Genomic DNA, 16370 nt, shown 5'->3' with positions numbered 1-16370 from the left:
TGTTTAGATAGTGTTTACTTCATGGTAAACTATCAGAATATGTTCAGATACTGTATATGTCTTGGTAAATTACATAAATGTAGAACCAGAGCTCAAATAAAGTCCAGAAACTCAGGGACATTAAATATACAAACACACACAGGCATTTGGGTTTTGGTGACCAAGGTTTGCCAGTGTGGAAAAATAAGTAGCAAATTATGTTCTCTTGGGAGAAAGTCATTTGTTAAGCTTAAGATTCTGTGGCATTGATTATCATTGCCTATTGTGAAAATCAGTGTTCCTTTATGTAAATAATCACATTTTAATACTTCTTATGTATTTCAGGGTGTTGACGATGCCTTCTATACATTAGTTCGAGAAATTCGAAAACATAAAGAAAAGATGAGCAAAGATGGTAAAAAGAAGAAAAAGAAGTCAAAGACAAAGTGTATAATTATGTAAATACAATTTGTACTTTTTTCTTAAGGCATACTTAAGTAAAAGTGGTAATTTTTGTACATTACACTAAATTATTAGCATTTGTTTTAGCATTACCTAATTTTTTTCTGCTCCATGCAAACTGTTAGCTTTTATCTTAAATGCTTATTTTAAAATGACAGTGGAAACTTTTTTTTCCTCTAAGTGCCAGTATTCCCTGAGTTTTGGTTTTTGAATTAGCAATGCCTGTGAAAAAGAAACTGAATACCTGAGATTTCTGTCTTGGGGTTTTGGTGCATGCAGTTGATTACTTCCTATTTTTCTTACCAATTGTGGACGTTGGTGTGAAACAAATTAATGAAGCTTTTGAATCATCCCTAGTCTGTGTTTTATCTAATCACATAAATGGATTAATTACTAATTTTAACTTCAGTTGAGACTTTATGATTGGTTTTACTGAAACATTGAGGGAACACAAATTTATGGGATCCTGTTGATTCATCCTCTAGGCATCATGTCCTATAGTTTGTCATCCTTAATGAATGTAAAGTTACACTGTTCACAAAGGTTTTTGTCTCTCTTTCCACTGCTATTAGTTATGGTCACTTTCCCAAAAATATATTTTTTCTATAAAAAGAAAAAAATGGAAAAAAAATACAAGGCAATGGAAAAATATAAGGCCATTTCCTTTCCATGTTAGATGAATTACTATAAGACTCCTAATAGCTTTTCCTGTTAAGACAGACCCAGTATGAAATAGGGATTATAGCAACCATTTTGGGGGCTATATTTACATGCTACTAAATTTTTTAATAATGGAAAAAATTTTAACGTGTATAAAAAATTCTCATAGGAATTAAATATAGTCTACCTGTGTCAGATTGCTCTTTCATAGCATAACTTTAAATCTTTTCTTGAACTTCAGTCTTTGAAAATAGTTTTAATTCTGGTAGTGATATTAAAGAATATTTGGGCCAGTTATAGCTTAGTAGGTGTTAAGGAGACGAAGGTTGCAAGGCCAGGCCGTGTGTGAACCTTTGAACTTCATCGAGAGTTTCACAGCATGGACTGCATCGCTGTGGTCATCCAGTGTAGTCATGCATTGGTTGGTCAAAATGGGGGGACTAAGAGAGAGTTTGGGTAGCTCAACAAGATGCATTCTCAGTATATGGTAGTCCTACTGACAAATCAAGAGTATCACTTTTGTTTTTAAAAAAAACTTTTTGTAAAAAATTACTTTTAAATATTAACTTGAAAGTTGAGATTTTAGGGTGTGAAATTGCGAAGACATTAATTTTTTTTTAAAACAGCGAAATGAAAAAGTTTCAGAATCTAGGTTTGGCTAGTTCTCTTAACACTGGTTAAATGTTTCATAAATACTTTTCAAATTTAATCCATATTTAGTATCTAATGCTTAAAAAATTAACATTAATAAAAAGTCCTTTCAATACATTTAAAATGTTACTTAATTTGAAATATTTGAAGTGAGATGAGATGGTGTGGTAAGGTGAAAGTATCACTGGACTAGGAGGAAGGTGACTTAGGTTTTAGATATATGTATTAGAATTCTGATTTTGGGCAAATCACTTATCCATTTCTTCATGAAAAAAGTCATCTCAAAGGCTGTATCTAACTTCATAACTATGTGATTTGATTTACATTCAGTTTACATAAGGGTATACCTGTTTGTCAAGCTCAGCACAATCTGTAACTTTTTACCTGTGTTATCATCTTCAGTACCAGTCTTGGGCAAAATTGTGCAAGAGGTGAAGTTTATATTTGAGTATCCATTCTCCCGTTTTAGGATTCCTCTCCCATATTAGTTTCATCTTGCCTGCCTACCCTTCCGTATGTCTCATGACTTCATGCCATTTTTTTAAATACTTTTAATTCCCCTAACCTCAAGATTTATTGCTGCTATGGATATCTTCATGAAGGTTTCCCATTAAGTTACATCAAAATGCCCTACATCTTATTTCCTCAGAGCTCAAAATAATCTGACAAATATCATAATGGGATTTGACCTGGTAGCTAATTTTCACGTGGTGGCTGTAGTAATTTAATCTTGATCCTTGGAACATCATCTCTTTACTGCTCAGTTCATTAGTGACTAAGTAGGAATTTTCAAACTGGTATGAATACTCAGAACTCTATCTAGCGGAAGGAGAATTTAATAAAGGTAGTGCTGAAAGAATTCCTTAAGTAATCTACAACTAGTAATCTACAGACTAGCCCTGGTAATAGTGATACCTTGCATTGTGTTAATAACTCAAAGTCTTCTTACAATGAATAATATTTAAACATTTAATTCATAAGCAGTTTTGCAGAATTCATTTATTCAACAGATATTGAGTGCCTGCCAGATGCCAACCATTGCACAAGGCACGGAGGATTTGGTGTCCTCAAACAGGAAACGATCCCTGTCCTTAGGTAGTGCTAGAGAGGTCTGTGATATCTTAGTAAGGCCCTAGGTGCATGACCCAGAGATAACACAATGCATATTTTAGTTTTGCATAGAAGGGGTTTGGTCTCTAAAGTTTCTTCTAATTCTAAAACAATTGTTTTGCTATGATTCCAATGCAACCATTTAATCAAGCTATTTTATATAAATCACTTTACTTCACTGTTTTAAAGGAATAAACTTGATTATATTGTTTTTTATTTGGAATAACTGATTCTGTTGTGACAGTTGTAGCACACATTAAGTTGTGTGTCAGATACTAATGTTAAAATTCCCAAATATTCTAGTTTTCTCTTTTAAAATAGACTTTTACAAATTAAATACTGACTTCTAAAACAGTTTTGTTGATCTGGGTACGAATAAACAGGTGCCTGAACTAATTCACAGAAAAGGAAACTTGTGTAAAAATAAGATTTCTGAAACGCTATGGTAAACTACAGATTTATGGAACATTGTCTAGGTAGGGTATCAAGGCTTGTACAGTACCTCCTCTTGTTACTACACAGAGAAAGAAATGGCTGTACTTCAGGAACTGCAGTAAATAACTGAGAGGATGTTTAGGACTTAAGAATTTTTGATGTAGTTGGGCATTTTTTTTAAAGTAGTGCTAATTATCTTTTATTATGTGAATTTTGAATGGTTTAACAAAAGGTTTGTTTTTGTAGAGATTTTAAAAGGGGGGAGAATACTAGAAATAACAAATGTTATCTAATTATTACAGCCTTAAAGATAAAAATCCTTGTTGAAACTTTTTTTTAAGTACTAAATTACATAGTCTTAGGCATTAACATGTTTGTGGAAGAATATAGAAGACATATATAGAATAATTTGAGTGAATACTCCCAATTAGGAATTCTAGGCTCTATTTTAACTGAGTCACACTGCATAGGAACTTAGAACCTAACTTTTATAGGTTATCAAAACCTTTGCCACCATTGCACAATTTTGTCCTAATATATATAAAACATTTGTGAGGCATGTTAAGTTACAGTTTGCACAAGTTCATCTCATTTATATTCTAGTGATTTTTTTTCTTCTAACCATTTTTTTCCCAAACAGTATATACGTACATTTAGGATTTATTTTGTAGGCAGTAAAAACTATCTGAAGTTATTTCCATTTATCAAAAAGTAATAATTTCTTGATAATTATATAGTGATGTTTTTAAAAACCCAGCAGTTATTTTAACTTATATTTAATAACTTGTGTTAATATTGAGTAGCATGAATTCTGCATTGAGAAATTGAATAACATATAACTAGTAGTTATAAATTCTATCAAAACGAAAATTATTTCTTTCTGAAGATATATTTACATTAGTTCTTGAAGAATAGTCATAACTAGATTAAGATTTGTGTTTCAGTTTAATAGTTTAAAGTACCTGTTTGGGATGATGATAGGCAATTTAAATGAACTTAGGAAAAACAAAGTTATTATCAGCAGAAATGTCAATTACAGAGGGTCTACCACCACCGCCCCCTCAGCTAACTGGGTTACAGTAATGCTTTATGAAAAGTTTCCTATTCCACTGTCTTGTGTTTTCATGTTGAAAATACTTTTGCATTTTTCCTTTGAGTGCCAATTTCTTACTAGTACTATTTCTTAATGTAACATGTTTACCTGGAATGTATTTTAACTATTTTTGTATAGTGTAAACTGAAACATGCACATTTTGTACATTGTGCTTTTTTTCGTGGGACATACGCAGTGTGATCCAGTTGTTTTCCATCATTTGGTTGCGCTGACCTAGGAATGTTGGTCATATCAAACATTAAAAATGACCACTCTTTTAATTAAAATTAACTTTTAAATGTTTATAGGAGTATGTGCTGTGAAGTGATCTGAAATTTGTAATATTTTTGTCATGAACTGTACTGCTCCTAATTATTGTAATGTAATAAAAATAGTTATGGTGACTATGATAGTTTGTATTTCTTGATGGAAATTTGAAACATTTGCCTCATTATTGATATGGAATACTTTATTAGCTATAGACACTATAGTATACCAGTGAATCAGTTTTGCAACGTTTGAATTAGAAATATTCTTTATTTATAAAAGGCACTATGAACATTATGTAAAGGTTTAAGTGTTTGCTTAAACTTAAAACCCATATTAGGTTTAGGTTCACTGCATTATCAACTCATTTTTAAGTAGATGTAAGACAGAGCTGCCTTTATGACAAAAGAATATAGATTTATTACTTTTTATCAAAAAAGGTAATGGTGCACAATAGGTGATTTGTTTTTTAAGGCCCAAAAGTAGCCAGCAGCAAAATTAATGGAAATAATTGAATAGTTATGTATATAATACCAGTCACTGGCAGGCTATTTCAAGGTCAAAAGTAATCTGATGACTCTATACATACCATTATTTCTGTAAGTACACTTAAATCATTATCAGGTACTGTTTGTTTTGTAGTGAATTTTGAACATGTGCTATTAATGTACCAAATTGGTCAAAAATAAGGTAACTCCTTCAAAAGTTGAGGAATAAATGTGTAAGAAATTATTTTGCTTATTAAATGTACAGTAAATCACATTCTTTTGTCAGTAAAATGGAGAAATGGGCTAAGAATAATTGGCTAATCCTCTTAAGTTAGAAAATTTGAGTGTATTATATTTTCATCCAAAATTGGGTACTCATTAATTTATAATTGGTAGTATAGCTAAATTGCTTTTAGTATAAAAATTGAGCATAAAGGGTTGCACTGATAAAGCTCTCTATATGAATAGAAGTTGAAACCTATTAATTTTAGTTCAGTAGGGCAGCTCAGGTATTTTTTACACAACATGTATATTTTTCCGTTTTAAATTAGAATTATTTTACAATACTTGGTATACATAAACAGCTGGCACTGATTTTCAGCTTTCTAGTAGTAATGATCAGTTAGTTTTGTTGATATCTGAATAATACCGTTGTTTCATAGCTCTGTATTTCCTAAGGAAGTATAAGGCTTCTAGCTCTTTCATTACAAATTCACCACGTCGAATAAGTTCTTTGATCTTCTCTGGGTCCTTCACATCTTTGTTTTTAAGGAAAACGTTCCTCAAACGCCTTTTAAAATAGTCTGCTCCTTTTGGATATTCTCGTCCAAGATACAGTAGCTGAAAAAAGAAAGATTATATATTTCTAAAGAATGCAAGTGATATAATATGTTTTTAAATTGGCAACATACTTACATTTTTATAAAGATTCAATACTTCTCCTCTTAAAGAATTGGCCATTTTCATTTGTCATGTAAATTATCCACTTTTATATATAACATACCTAAAGAAAAGGAAAATTTTTTGCAAATAACTATTGTTGTCTTAAAGCATCAAAGAGAAAAGATTTTACACATTGGGAAGATGGTAACTTTTTTTACATTCAAAAAATATTTATTGAGCACTTTTATGTCCCAGGTATGGGGCCATAGTTATGAATATGTAGATAAGATAATCTACTGTCATAGAACTTCTCATAAGGGAGACATAATAAGCAAAGAAGATAATTATGAATTGTGAGAAATCCTATGAAGGAATTAGGATGAGAGAGAAAATGAATTGTCACAGATACATAGATGTACCTCCTTTTATGCCACAGTGGAATGAATTAGAACTAGATTTGAATACCAGCTGCATAATGTACAGATTACTTAACCTTGCTGAGCCTGAGTTTTCCTTATCGAAAAGGAGATTATATTTACCCTGCTCTCAAGGCAAGGCCAGATCCATTTGAAGGACATTGAGAAGAGGTCTAATCAAATCTGGAAGAGTGCTTATCCAGAGGGAGGTAAAAAACTAGAAAAAACTGGGTTTGGGCTGGGTGTGGTGGCTCACGCCTGTAATCCTAGCACTCTGGGAGGCCGAGGTAGGAGGATCACTTGAAGTCAGGAGTTCAAGACCAGCCTGTGCAAGAGGGAGACCCTGTCTCTACTAAAAATAGAAAAATTAGCCGGGGGTGGTGGTGTGTACCTGTAATCCCAGATACCCAGGAGGCTGAGGCAGGAGAATTGCTTGAGCCCAGGAGTTTGAGGTTGCTGTGAGCTAGGCTGATGCCATGGTACTCTAGCCCAAGTGGCAGAGTGAGACTGTCTCAAAATAACAACTGGGTGTGTGAGTCAAGCAGATTAGAATCAGTGGGAGATGGGCAATAAGATTGGTGGTGAAGTGGCCAAATGAACAACTTATCATAAGGGTGTTCATGAGCAGGCAACGTCCAGAGGGATGGATAGATCATGCTTCTTTATGTGTAATTTGTTAATGTTACTAAGGAGAGGTGGCTCCTTAAAGGCACTGTGACAGCCTAACTTAGGAAATAATTTCCATTACTTGTTATAGTTGTGGGGATTAAATCATAAATTCCTAATATTGCATCCTATCAGGTAGACATAATTCTAATTTGTTCTAGTATGTTAAATTTGATTACCTGATTAAAGTGGTGTTTGCCAAGATTGTGCACTGTAAGATTATTTCTCCAGGAACCTGGTCCTTTTAATGGAAAAACAGTGTTTACAAACTACAGCCTAGATGGAGTATTTTAGAAACCAGGATCTGGATGCTAGAAATGCTCATTACTATTGCATTGTCACTGTTCCCAGGTCCTCTAAGTGGACAATGCTACAAGTGTATGTATGTATAGATGTAAGTATAGTATGTGTGTATATATACGCATACTATATATATGTATATACTTTTATATTAATCTGTATAATCTGATACCTAACATTCAATTCCAACACTACAGGGTTTATTTTAATTTCTTCTTTCCATAGTTTTAATACTCTTGTCCAATAATGAGGAATTTGGTTCCCATTGTCCTCAATAAATTTACTTTTTGGATTATCACCCTTCGTCCCACTATGTAACCAAATTCCTGTTGCTGTCACCACTTAGCACACACTCTCTACTCTTCTGCTTGAGCTCTGCCACCATCCCACACACATCCTCTTCTCCCCATTCCTGCAGTTCCTGTCACCTACCCCTCTTGGCCTCAGACAACTTATGCTGCACCACACTCCCCTCCTGGAAACATCTCACCCAGTTTGGACACTAACAACCTGTGCCACTACCCCTTTCCCCCTAAGAATGCCTTCCTCATCCCATGCTAGGCTGCTGCTATGCACAACCCCTTCCCCCCCAGAGACCCTCCTCACCCTATCTGGGTTCCAGTACCCTTGCTGGGCTACTGCCTTGCCAACTTCTTGTCTCAATGCCACCCCTTCCCCAGATGCCTACCTTGCTCAGCCCCACATAATGGCTTTGGACTGAATTATTCTGAAGGGCAAGCAGGAAGCAACTTACATTTTTTAAATAGCCTTTTAGATCAGTTTTAAAGATTATTTCATAGTTAACTAGTAGAAAATGTAGATTAAAATTACAGTACCATATTAAATTTTAAAAATTGTATAATTTAAGTCCTATTTTATTTTGGTTCAGCCTTAAACTATAATAGTGCAGATTTTTACTGTGACTTTACCTGCCCCCCACTCCCAACTTTCGGCATTTTGAAAATTTATATCTTTCATAATTTGAAAGGCAGGGTACCAGTGCTTTCATGTATTTCATCTTTTAATTATACATAAAAATATGTGCAAATTAAAGAACGTAAAATATACATCTGAGTACCCATCATTCAAGTTATGAAACAAAATCTTAGAGGGGTGTCAGGCACAGTGGCTCACACCTTTAATCCCAGTGTTTTGGGAGGTCAAAGCAGAATTGCTTGAGCCCAGGAGTTTGAGACCAGCCTGGGCAACACGGTGACACATCCATCCGTACCCCCTACCCCCCAAAAAAGCAAAAATTGGCCATGTGTGGTGGCACATGCCTAGCTACTCAGAGACTGAAGTGGGAGGATCACTTGAGCCCAGGAGTTTGAGGTTACAGTGAGCTATGATCGGGCCACTGCATTCCAGCCTAGGCGACAGAATGAGACCCTGTCTCTAAAAAAAGAAATTAAAAAAATTTTTTAAAAATCTTGTAAGTCCCCATGTCCCCCTCTCATATTGCATCTCCTTGTTCATCTCTACCAAGATAACCTTTAAGGACTTCATAATTCTCCTGTTTCATAGTTTTCCTACCCATGAACATTGCCCTAAATAACCTATTTAGTGTTGATAATCTGAGCAGCAAGCATGACTCTACTAAGAAAAGAGGCAAGAATGCTGCTGTTAAATGAAAACCAACAGTTCTAGTCTGGTTTTACCTTCTTAATTAGCAATGTCATGAGTGAAATACTGGGTCTTCCACAGCTGAAGCATGTGGAAAGATTGGAGTGTAGAACTGATATTTGATTTCTGGCCAACATATAGCAAGAATAGGAGAGGAGGAAGACTGTATTTTCTGCTTTATGCTCAAAGCCCGATCAGCTTCCAGGAATAGGTTGAAACAGAAGGGTCAAAATGAGTGTTCTCACCCAGTCAGCCTGGCACAGAAGAGAGCAGGAATTTCATTACCACATTGTCAAGACAAGGCAAGTACTGATTAAGAATCAGGGCAAGATTCTCAGGCAGCAGGGGGTGATAAAAGCCACAAATGTGAATCATACTGCTTTATTCCAGACTGGCTGCTTTCTATATCAAGGGGTACACAGTTGTGCTTGGATCTTTCTTAACCATCCTTCTAGAAATTCCTTTTCTCTCTCTCTTATGTTGGTTATCCTATTTTTTTATATTCCAGGTGTTCCATTTTCTGGTTTTATTCTTGTTTTGGTGAAGCACATCCTCTATAGCTTCCTGGAAGGTAAATGAGACCTTGGATGTCTAAAAATGGCTGTATTTGTTTGCTAGTTTAGCTGAGTATAATAGAATTCTAAGCCAGAAATAATTTTCTTTCAACATTTTGAAGCAGTTGCTCATCTAATTTTGCTTCCAGCATTGCAATTAAGAAGTTCAAAGCAGTCTGGATAAGTGATCCTTTGTATTTTTTTACTCTCCCCAGAAACTTACAAAATCTTCTCTAGGAATATTTTGAAATTTTACAGTGATGTGTTGATGTGGATTTATTTTCTTCCATTGTGCTATATTCAATTGCCCCTTGCAATCTGGACACCTGTTTCCTTCAGTTTGGGGAAAAAAAATGTAAATTATTTCATTCATGTTTCTTCATAGTGAAGTATAAGAAGACGTATTTCAAAAAAGATAAATTATTTCATTCATAATTTCCCACTCCTTCCCCATTTTCTCTTTTCTTCCTTCCTGGAACTCCTGTTATTTGGATGTTTGAACTTCTAGGCATGTCCTTTTTTCTTCTTCTATTTTTCATTTTTTGTCTCTTTACTCAATTTTATGGGGAATTTTATCTTCATCTTCCAAGTGTTCTGTTGAGTTTTTCATTTCTGCTATAAATTCCAAGAACTCAGTATAATTTTTTTTTCAGTATCCTGTTGTTTTAAGGATGTAACACAGGTGATTTTGCAGTTGCACAATATACGTGTTCCTGGGAAACCTTTCATCTTGCAAAAAACACATTAAAAATAACTGGGCTTATGGTGAAAATAGATTTGGGGCAGACCACTCAAATCTTATGCAGTTGTAATAAGAGCACTAGCAAAAATAAACCAGAGAGTAGTACCTGGACATTTAATTTGGACCACACAAGACTGCTCTCAGCATAGCTGAAGACTACTACAGAGATGTTAAAAACACTAATAGAGTATCCTGGGAACGGAGGGGGGCTTTATTCCAGGAAGGAATCAAAGATGCATAAGGCAACCTTTGGGATGATGGATATGTTTATTATCTTGATTGTGGTGATGGTTTCATGGGTGTATATATGTGAAATATATTGAATTATACTTTAGTTTACTGTATGTCAATTCTACCTCAGAAAAACTGTTAAAAAATAATAGAAATGCTGGCAAAAGTCTAAGAGCAGGGCTAGGAGACACTGAGATACACATGGAAGTAGATAGAGATTTATCTAAACAATAAGGCTGCCAATTAGTGAGTAGGATAGGTGCAATGACTGCATAAAACTTGGGGTATGCCCCTCTGAGGAGGAAGCCCTGGGTATAAGCACTTATTTTAAATTTTTTAAAAAATACCTGAAAGGTACCTTCTGCCAGTATAGCAGCTAACCAAAGATCTTTAATTTTCTTGAAGCTCATAAATGTACTGCTTTTCTGGCTCTTCTTAGAAAAAAAAAAAATCACATAGGAATCAACATTACTTCCATGTTAATAGTTGTAAAATTGCCCTATTTAGTAGTTTATGAGCTAATTCACACAACAAGCATTACATTGTAGGTGAACAAACTTTTTTTTTGAGTTCACTAATATTAGCTTTCTTGAAATTGTTGTTTTACTTCAAATTGCTTTTTTCCTGCTTGCTTTTGTTTCTGTCACTTCTGAGCTCTCTTCCAAAGTCTGGTAATCCTTTTCTGACCACTCTGAGTGAAAGGGTGAAAAGGCTTTTTAGATAGCCATACACGGGTTAACCTTAGTGACTCAAGCTTCACTTAGGGTGCTCTGAGTGGGCACTTTATTAGGGAATCTCTGATAACAATATCTTGTATTGTTTCTATTGAGGTGGTCAATTCCCCAGAGGAGAGTCTTCTAATCTTCTGAGGATTTGCCTATTAAGTATTAAAATGTGAAAGCGGAATGGGGGCCTTGCATTCAGCATTACGTATAAATTCACTTAATTCCTGTTTTTATCGTGCTTCACATGTACTTTAGTATGCCTGAGGATGTCCTTGTCCAGGGACTAGTATTACTTTGTCCAAAAATACACCTTCAGTCTTCTGTGGAACTGAGGGCTGCAGTTACATAGAAGTGTTTCTCAAATAGCTTTTATATAGTCCTCTTACTTCATTCTTCATTCGCAATTCCAGGGCCCCTGTTTCAGTGCCTTTTGAGAATTTTCCAGTATAAAATGGGCTTTTCTCACGTGCTAAGTCACACTCATTCATGTGTTACAGCTTCTAAAGTTTTATTGCTGTCATCTCTCCCGTATTCCCAATTTATTTTATATCCCTTTACTGAAGATTTAGTGGTGTTTTGGAAGGGAGTGCAATTAGTGTATTTAGCCCACTATATTAACAACTACGTCATTTTTAAAACTTTTTTTTTGGGGCAGAGTCATTTCCAGTGTAATTTAATCTTATTCAAGAATGACTCTTAAGAACCATGTGATTTTCAAATAAATCTACATAGATTTAAGTCAAATATCAAATTATAGCCTTTTTAATGCCTGGAAAAGAGCTTCAGTTAATTAAATAGCTGCATTTAATTCACAATTTGTAATCTGTGAAAGCTTTTAGGAACCTGGCTTAAGTTGTCCTTTTTAGTTGGCCTTTTTACAAATTATGCATAATAAAAGATTTGCCTAGCAAAAATGTAGCTAATGTGGCTAAAGTAAATTTGTCCAGTTCTTTATGTTAACTTATAAGCATTAATGCAGTTTATCTTTATTATTATACAGTTGACCTTCAGGCATTTAGGTTTATTTTAACCATTGGGAGAAACAGGGTTCACAATTTAGTGAATGAAACATTTGAGCACAGTGGGGACCTGAAGCTGATCCTGAATCCTGCACAGAGTCATGGAAGTTACTATTGTAAGTAAAGAGCCAAATGAGTTAGGGACTAAGAGAAGTCCCCCATTAGTCTAAGAACTTGGATGTTTGTGGTGGGTGAGTGGGGGATGCAATCTCCACTGACAGCTTTTTTTCCCAGTGTTTCGAGGGTAAGGGGTTTAGACTTAACCAACTCCAGTTCTGGGTTAACGAAGAATTGTCATTTTATTAGGAGTTATGGTGGCCAAGGTTGTTCATTCATCCCAGTCAAGTTCAGATGACAATAAAAGCTGAAGGAAAACTGGCAAAGAAAGGCAGTACAATGTTATTTGCCATTTGGTTCTAGTAGGCTCGACTCAAACAACAGGTGAAGCACATTTCCCCAAACTAGTTAAGCCTAGAAAGTTTCAGACAAAAAGTTATTCCAGCACACTTGCCAGCACCAGAGGGTATATAATCAGAGAGGTAGAGGGCAAAATCCCTTGCTTTTCATACAGTTTGGTCTAGGCCTAGAAACCAGATTATCTAAATAAGCTGAAAGAAGATGGCTATGCTGCATGTTCAGAAAAGGCAAGAACTATGTCTACTTGAAGGTAAAGAAGAAAGAATAGGAAACAGACCTTCTTACCACTTAAGCAGCTTGCACAAGGAGTACTAAAAAAATGAAGGTCATTGGTATGATCCCTTACAACACAGTGACCCCTCCTCCCTATGAGGGAGGTTGATAGAGTGAGAATTTGAGTAAATCCTCTCTTTTAAAGGCCTACTATTTTAAGGTAATTTAAGGTTACCATAACACCTCCTTGCCCCCATCAGGCTTAGTTTGAATTGACTGAGGGTTTTTTAAATCATGAAACATTAGTTTTGTTGAAAAAACTAACTTAAAAGCTATCCTCCATATCCAATAGCTATGGTAAACTCAATTAAAACTCACTAGGAAGCTGACATTAAGATGTTTTTATATTCCTACCAGGATTTGGAGATGAGATGTCATAGCTATCACATAACCTTGATTTCTGTTACAATGGGGATAACACTTGAACCCACACAGACTAGCTCAGTCCTATTTATTTATACATTTAGTCAATGACGTTACAAAGAATGGAGCATTATAAAATTAGAATTCAGAGATGAGAAATGGTGCCACCCAGTAATTTTTAAAGTATTTCAGGTCTTGTCATGCTAAAACAGGGTTTAGGCAGGTCGTAAAATCATAGAGAATTCAGTTGGCCTTTAGGAAGAAGAGCCTCCCTTAATTTCCTCTCGTGTTCCTGCTGGTCTAAGGTGCCAATGTTTCTTCATGTGGGGAGGAGACTGAAATTCAGAAGGTCGTGCTGCTGGTGAGTACAATTAATCTGTGACCTTGGGCAAGTAACTTAATGTGTCTTCTGGACCTCAGCGATCGTCATGCGTACAGAGTATTTTACCCAGAAATGGCTTCGAATCACTTCCAGTTCTTGTTTACGACACTTAGGAAAAAGGGCATACATGTTGCACAGAAAGTAAACAGAAGGAAGAGAGCAGAGTCCGAAGGTCGTTAATCACAAAATAACCAACTCTCTTGGGCCACCTTATTTACCTCTTTAAATTGCCAAATGAGCCTCGTTCCCCTGCTGGCCCTAACCGTGCTGGATCAGGCAGCCCACCCGTGTTGCCAGTCGCTTGTCCCAAACCCATGCCAGCTCCCTTCCTTCTCGAAACCCTCACCCCAACACACTTTAGGAAAATAATGAGGGAGAGAGACTGTCAACGTCAGAAGACGCTCAGAACCCTCTTCCCAACCCCCTGTCGCCCACCACACATTCAAAAAGCACAAACACCAGTCCTCGCCCAGAACATACGTACCACCACCAGACCCCGGCTTAAGGAAAACAAAAAACAAAACGTCCCGGCGGCTGCACTTACTCACTTTCCGGCACGCCGCAGCCGTAAAAGCCTCCGACCGCTTGGATTCCAAGACCAGTCAGCCGCGAAGCTGGGCGGGGCTTGGGCCACCTGTCAGTGCAGGGGGCGGAGCGAAGGCCGGAAGCGCTCCCGCGCGACTGCGCAGCTCCGTACCGGAGCGTCGGCGGTCTTTCCCTAGAGTGCAAGTGGATGGGGCTTGTCGTCTTGACAACAGGAGCGTTTGTCCACACAACTGAGCTCCGACTTTGCTGACTACGGAGGTCGTGCTTGCTTCTCATGGTAAAAGGGGAAATGGGAGAGACGGGCGAGCGTCTATTGTGTTTCGCTGGTGTTAAATGATGTAATAAGAGCCCGTCATATTTTAGAGGGGAGTGAATTGGTTTAGGAAAGAACTCATGCCCCGGGGAGGGTCGGCCCTCTCCTGACCGGTGGCCTTCCTGTTCTGGGTCCCGCGGCAGGTGGATGTCCCAGACCAGTTTCTATCGTAATCTCTCATGGTGCTAAACTTGAAAATTTGTCCCAACCTAGCAACTTTTAATAATGTTAGACGTTCCCACTAAATTGCTCTCTTATTGCAACTTGGCAGACTTTTATACCTCCTAGTCAGTTAAAAGCTGATGCAATTTACTCTGGTTTGAAAAGTTATTTTATGTGGTTTTTGTGAGAATATGAATTGTGAGCCAGGCGTGGGGCGCGCCTGTAGTCCCAGTTACTCGGAAGGCTGAGGCAGGATTGCTTGAGCCCAGGAGTTTGAGGTTGCTGTGAGCTAGGCTGACGCCACGGCACTCTAGCCCTGGTGATAGAGCAAGACTCTGTCTCCCTCTCCCCGCCCCCGGCCAAAAAAGAATATGAATTGTGATTCGAGGTACTCACACTGCTTCTCGTTTTGTTTTTATGCACTCCTCAAATGCCATGTTTTTACCAAGGAGACAAGCCAACTTGTAGCTATAATATTATCTCTGTTCTCATTTTCTGAAATATGATTTCCACCAAGACATCGTCTATGATTAAAACCAAAGGAAGTGAAGAATGTAATTATTCAGTTAATTAATTCATTAGTTACTGGAAAATATTGAGTGCATTCTTTGTATTTGGCACTGGGCTAGAAGCCAAGGATACAAAGATGAATATGACAACCCTGCTAAGGGGGACAGATTTTAAAAATTAATTACCATACAGCTTCATAAATGTAACCATTGAAATATCTAAAATGGGGTAACACAAAGTTGGAAATGATGAAATTGCAGGGGGGAAGACAAGGGAAGGATAGAGTGGTGCTTTTCAACCTGTTTTAATGTATCAGTGAGTCTTCCACAAGTGGTAGGAATAAATAGGGAATGGAGAACATGCCTGGCAGAATGCAAGTGGACCTTAAGCCAATTTGAAACTGCTGATAAATTGGGACAGGGATAAGCACCTGTTTGTTACTTCCCAAGGTGTACTTACTTTTCTTCTTAGTTCCTTCTTATAATGATTCTCAAATCATGGAACATTTACTTCTAACACACCTGGAGTACTTGTTAAAAATGCATATTCCAGGAACCCACTCAATGCCAAATCAACTGTATTAGTTTCCCAGGGCTGTCAAGTAAAGATGTGCCACAAACTGAGTGGCTTAAACAACAGAAATTTATGTCTCATAGTTCTGGACACTAGAAGTCCAAGATCAAAGTGCCAGCAGGGCTATACTGCATCTAAGGCCCTAGGGAGGGTTCTGTTCAGAACTTTCTCTTAGCCACTTACAGTATTACCCAGCAATGGGCTGGCTTCCCCACATGCGTAGAAGCCAATAATACGGCACTGGCTTTTGAGGAAAGAAAAAGCTTTATGGTGAGTCAACTGGCAAAAGGGGGCAATGCTCAAATCTTTCTCCCCAGTCTGGGGGTAGGTCAAGCTTTTATGGCATTTCTAACTAGTCCCAGGTGATGATAATGCAGAGGGTCTGCCAGGCTTGTGGTGTGAACAGGTTAAAGCTTTTCCCATTGCATACGGCCTGAGCTATGTGACTTGCAACTTTGGCTCTGCAGCATCTGTAACAACTTAAGCGATGGTTGATTGGTTTTAGCTGGTCCCAACGTTGCACTAGTT

At 36.9% G+C, this 16370-nt stretch overlaps 2 protein-coding genes across 6 annotated transcripts in view; one reads left to right on the top strand and one right to left on the bottom strand.

Moving 5' to 3' along the window:
• Positions 1-3564, top strand: part of KRAS (KRAS proto-oncogene, GTPase) — a 42102-nt gene extending 38538 nt beyond the window's left edge. For 2 of the 3 annotated variants that reach the window (XM_069491869.1, XM_069491868.1), the window contains one exon: positions 325-3564. In XM_069491869.1, the coding sequence (XP_069347970.1) occupies positions 325-441 (117 nt within the window). In that variant the 3' untranslated portion in view covers positions 442-3564. The remainder of the gene's footprint in view (positions 1-324) is intronic. The other variant, XM_069491870.1, reaches the window with a different exon arrangement.
• Positions 3565-4922: 1358 nt separating this feature from the next.
• Positions 4923-14342, bottom strand: ETFRF1 (electron transfer flavoprotein regulatory factor 1). Of its 3 annotated transcripts, none has more exons than XM_069490349.1 (3): positions 14287-14342; positions 6061-6148; positions 4923-5985 (listed from the first exon to the last, which is right to left on the bottom strand). In XM_069490349.1, exons 2-3 carry the CDS (start codon positions 6109-6111, stop codon positions 5764-5766), a joined length of 273 nt encoding a protein of 90 aa, XP_069346450.1. In that variant the 5' UTR covers positions 6112-6148; positions 14287-14342; the 3' UTR covers positions 4923-5763. The 3 variants fall into 3 exon arrangements, with proteins under 3 accessions (XP_069346450.1, XP_069346452.1, XP_069346451.1); XM_069490351.1 differs by having other exon boundaries at positions 14283-14323; XM_069490350.1 differs by lacking the exon at positions 14287-14342 and adding an exon at positions 14223-14259.
• Positions 14343-16370: the final 2028 nt, after the last annotated feature.

This window comes from Eulemur rufifrons, chromosome 16 (genome assembly GCF_041146395.1).
Source record: "Eulemur rufifrons isolate Redbay chromosome 16, OSU_ERuf_1, whole genome shotgun sequence".
Classification (NCBI taxonomy): Eukaryota; Metazoa; Chordata; class Mammalia; order Primates; family Lemuridae; genus Eulemur; species Eulemur rufifrons.
Note: the sequence above shows the minus strand (reverse complement) of the source record. Positions and strands in the feature narration are given on the sequence as shown.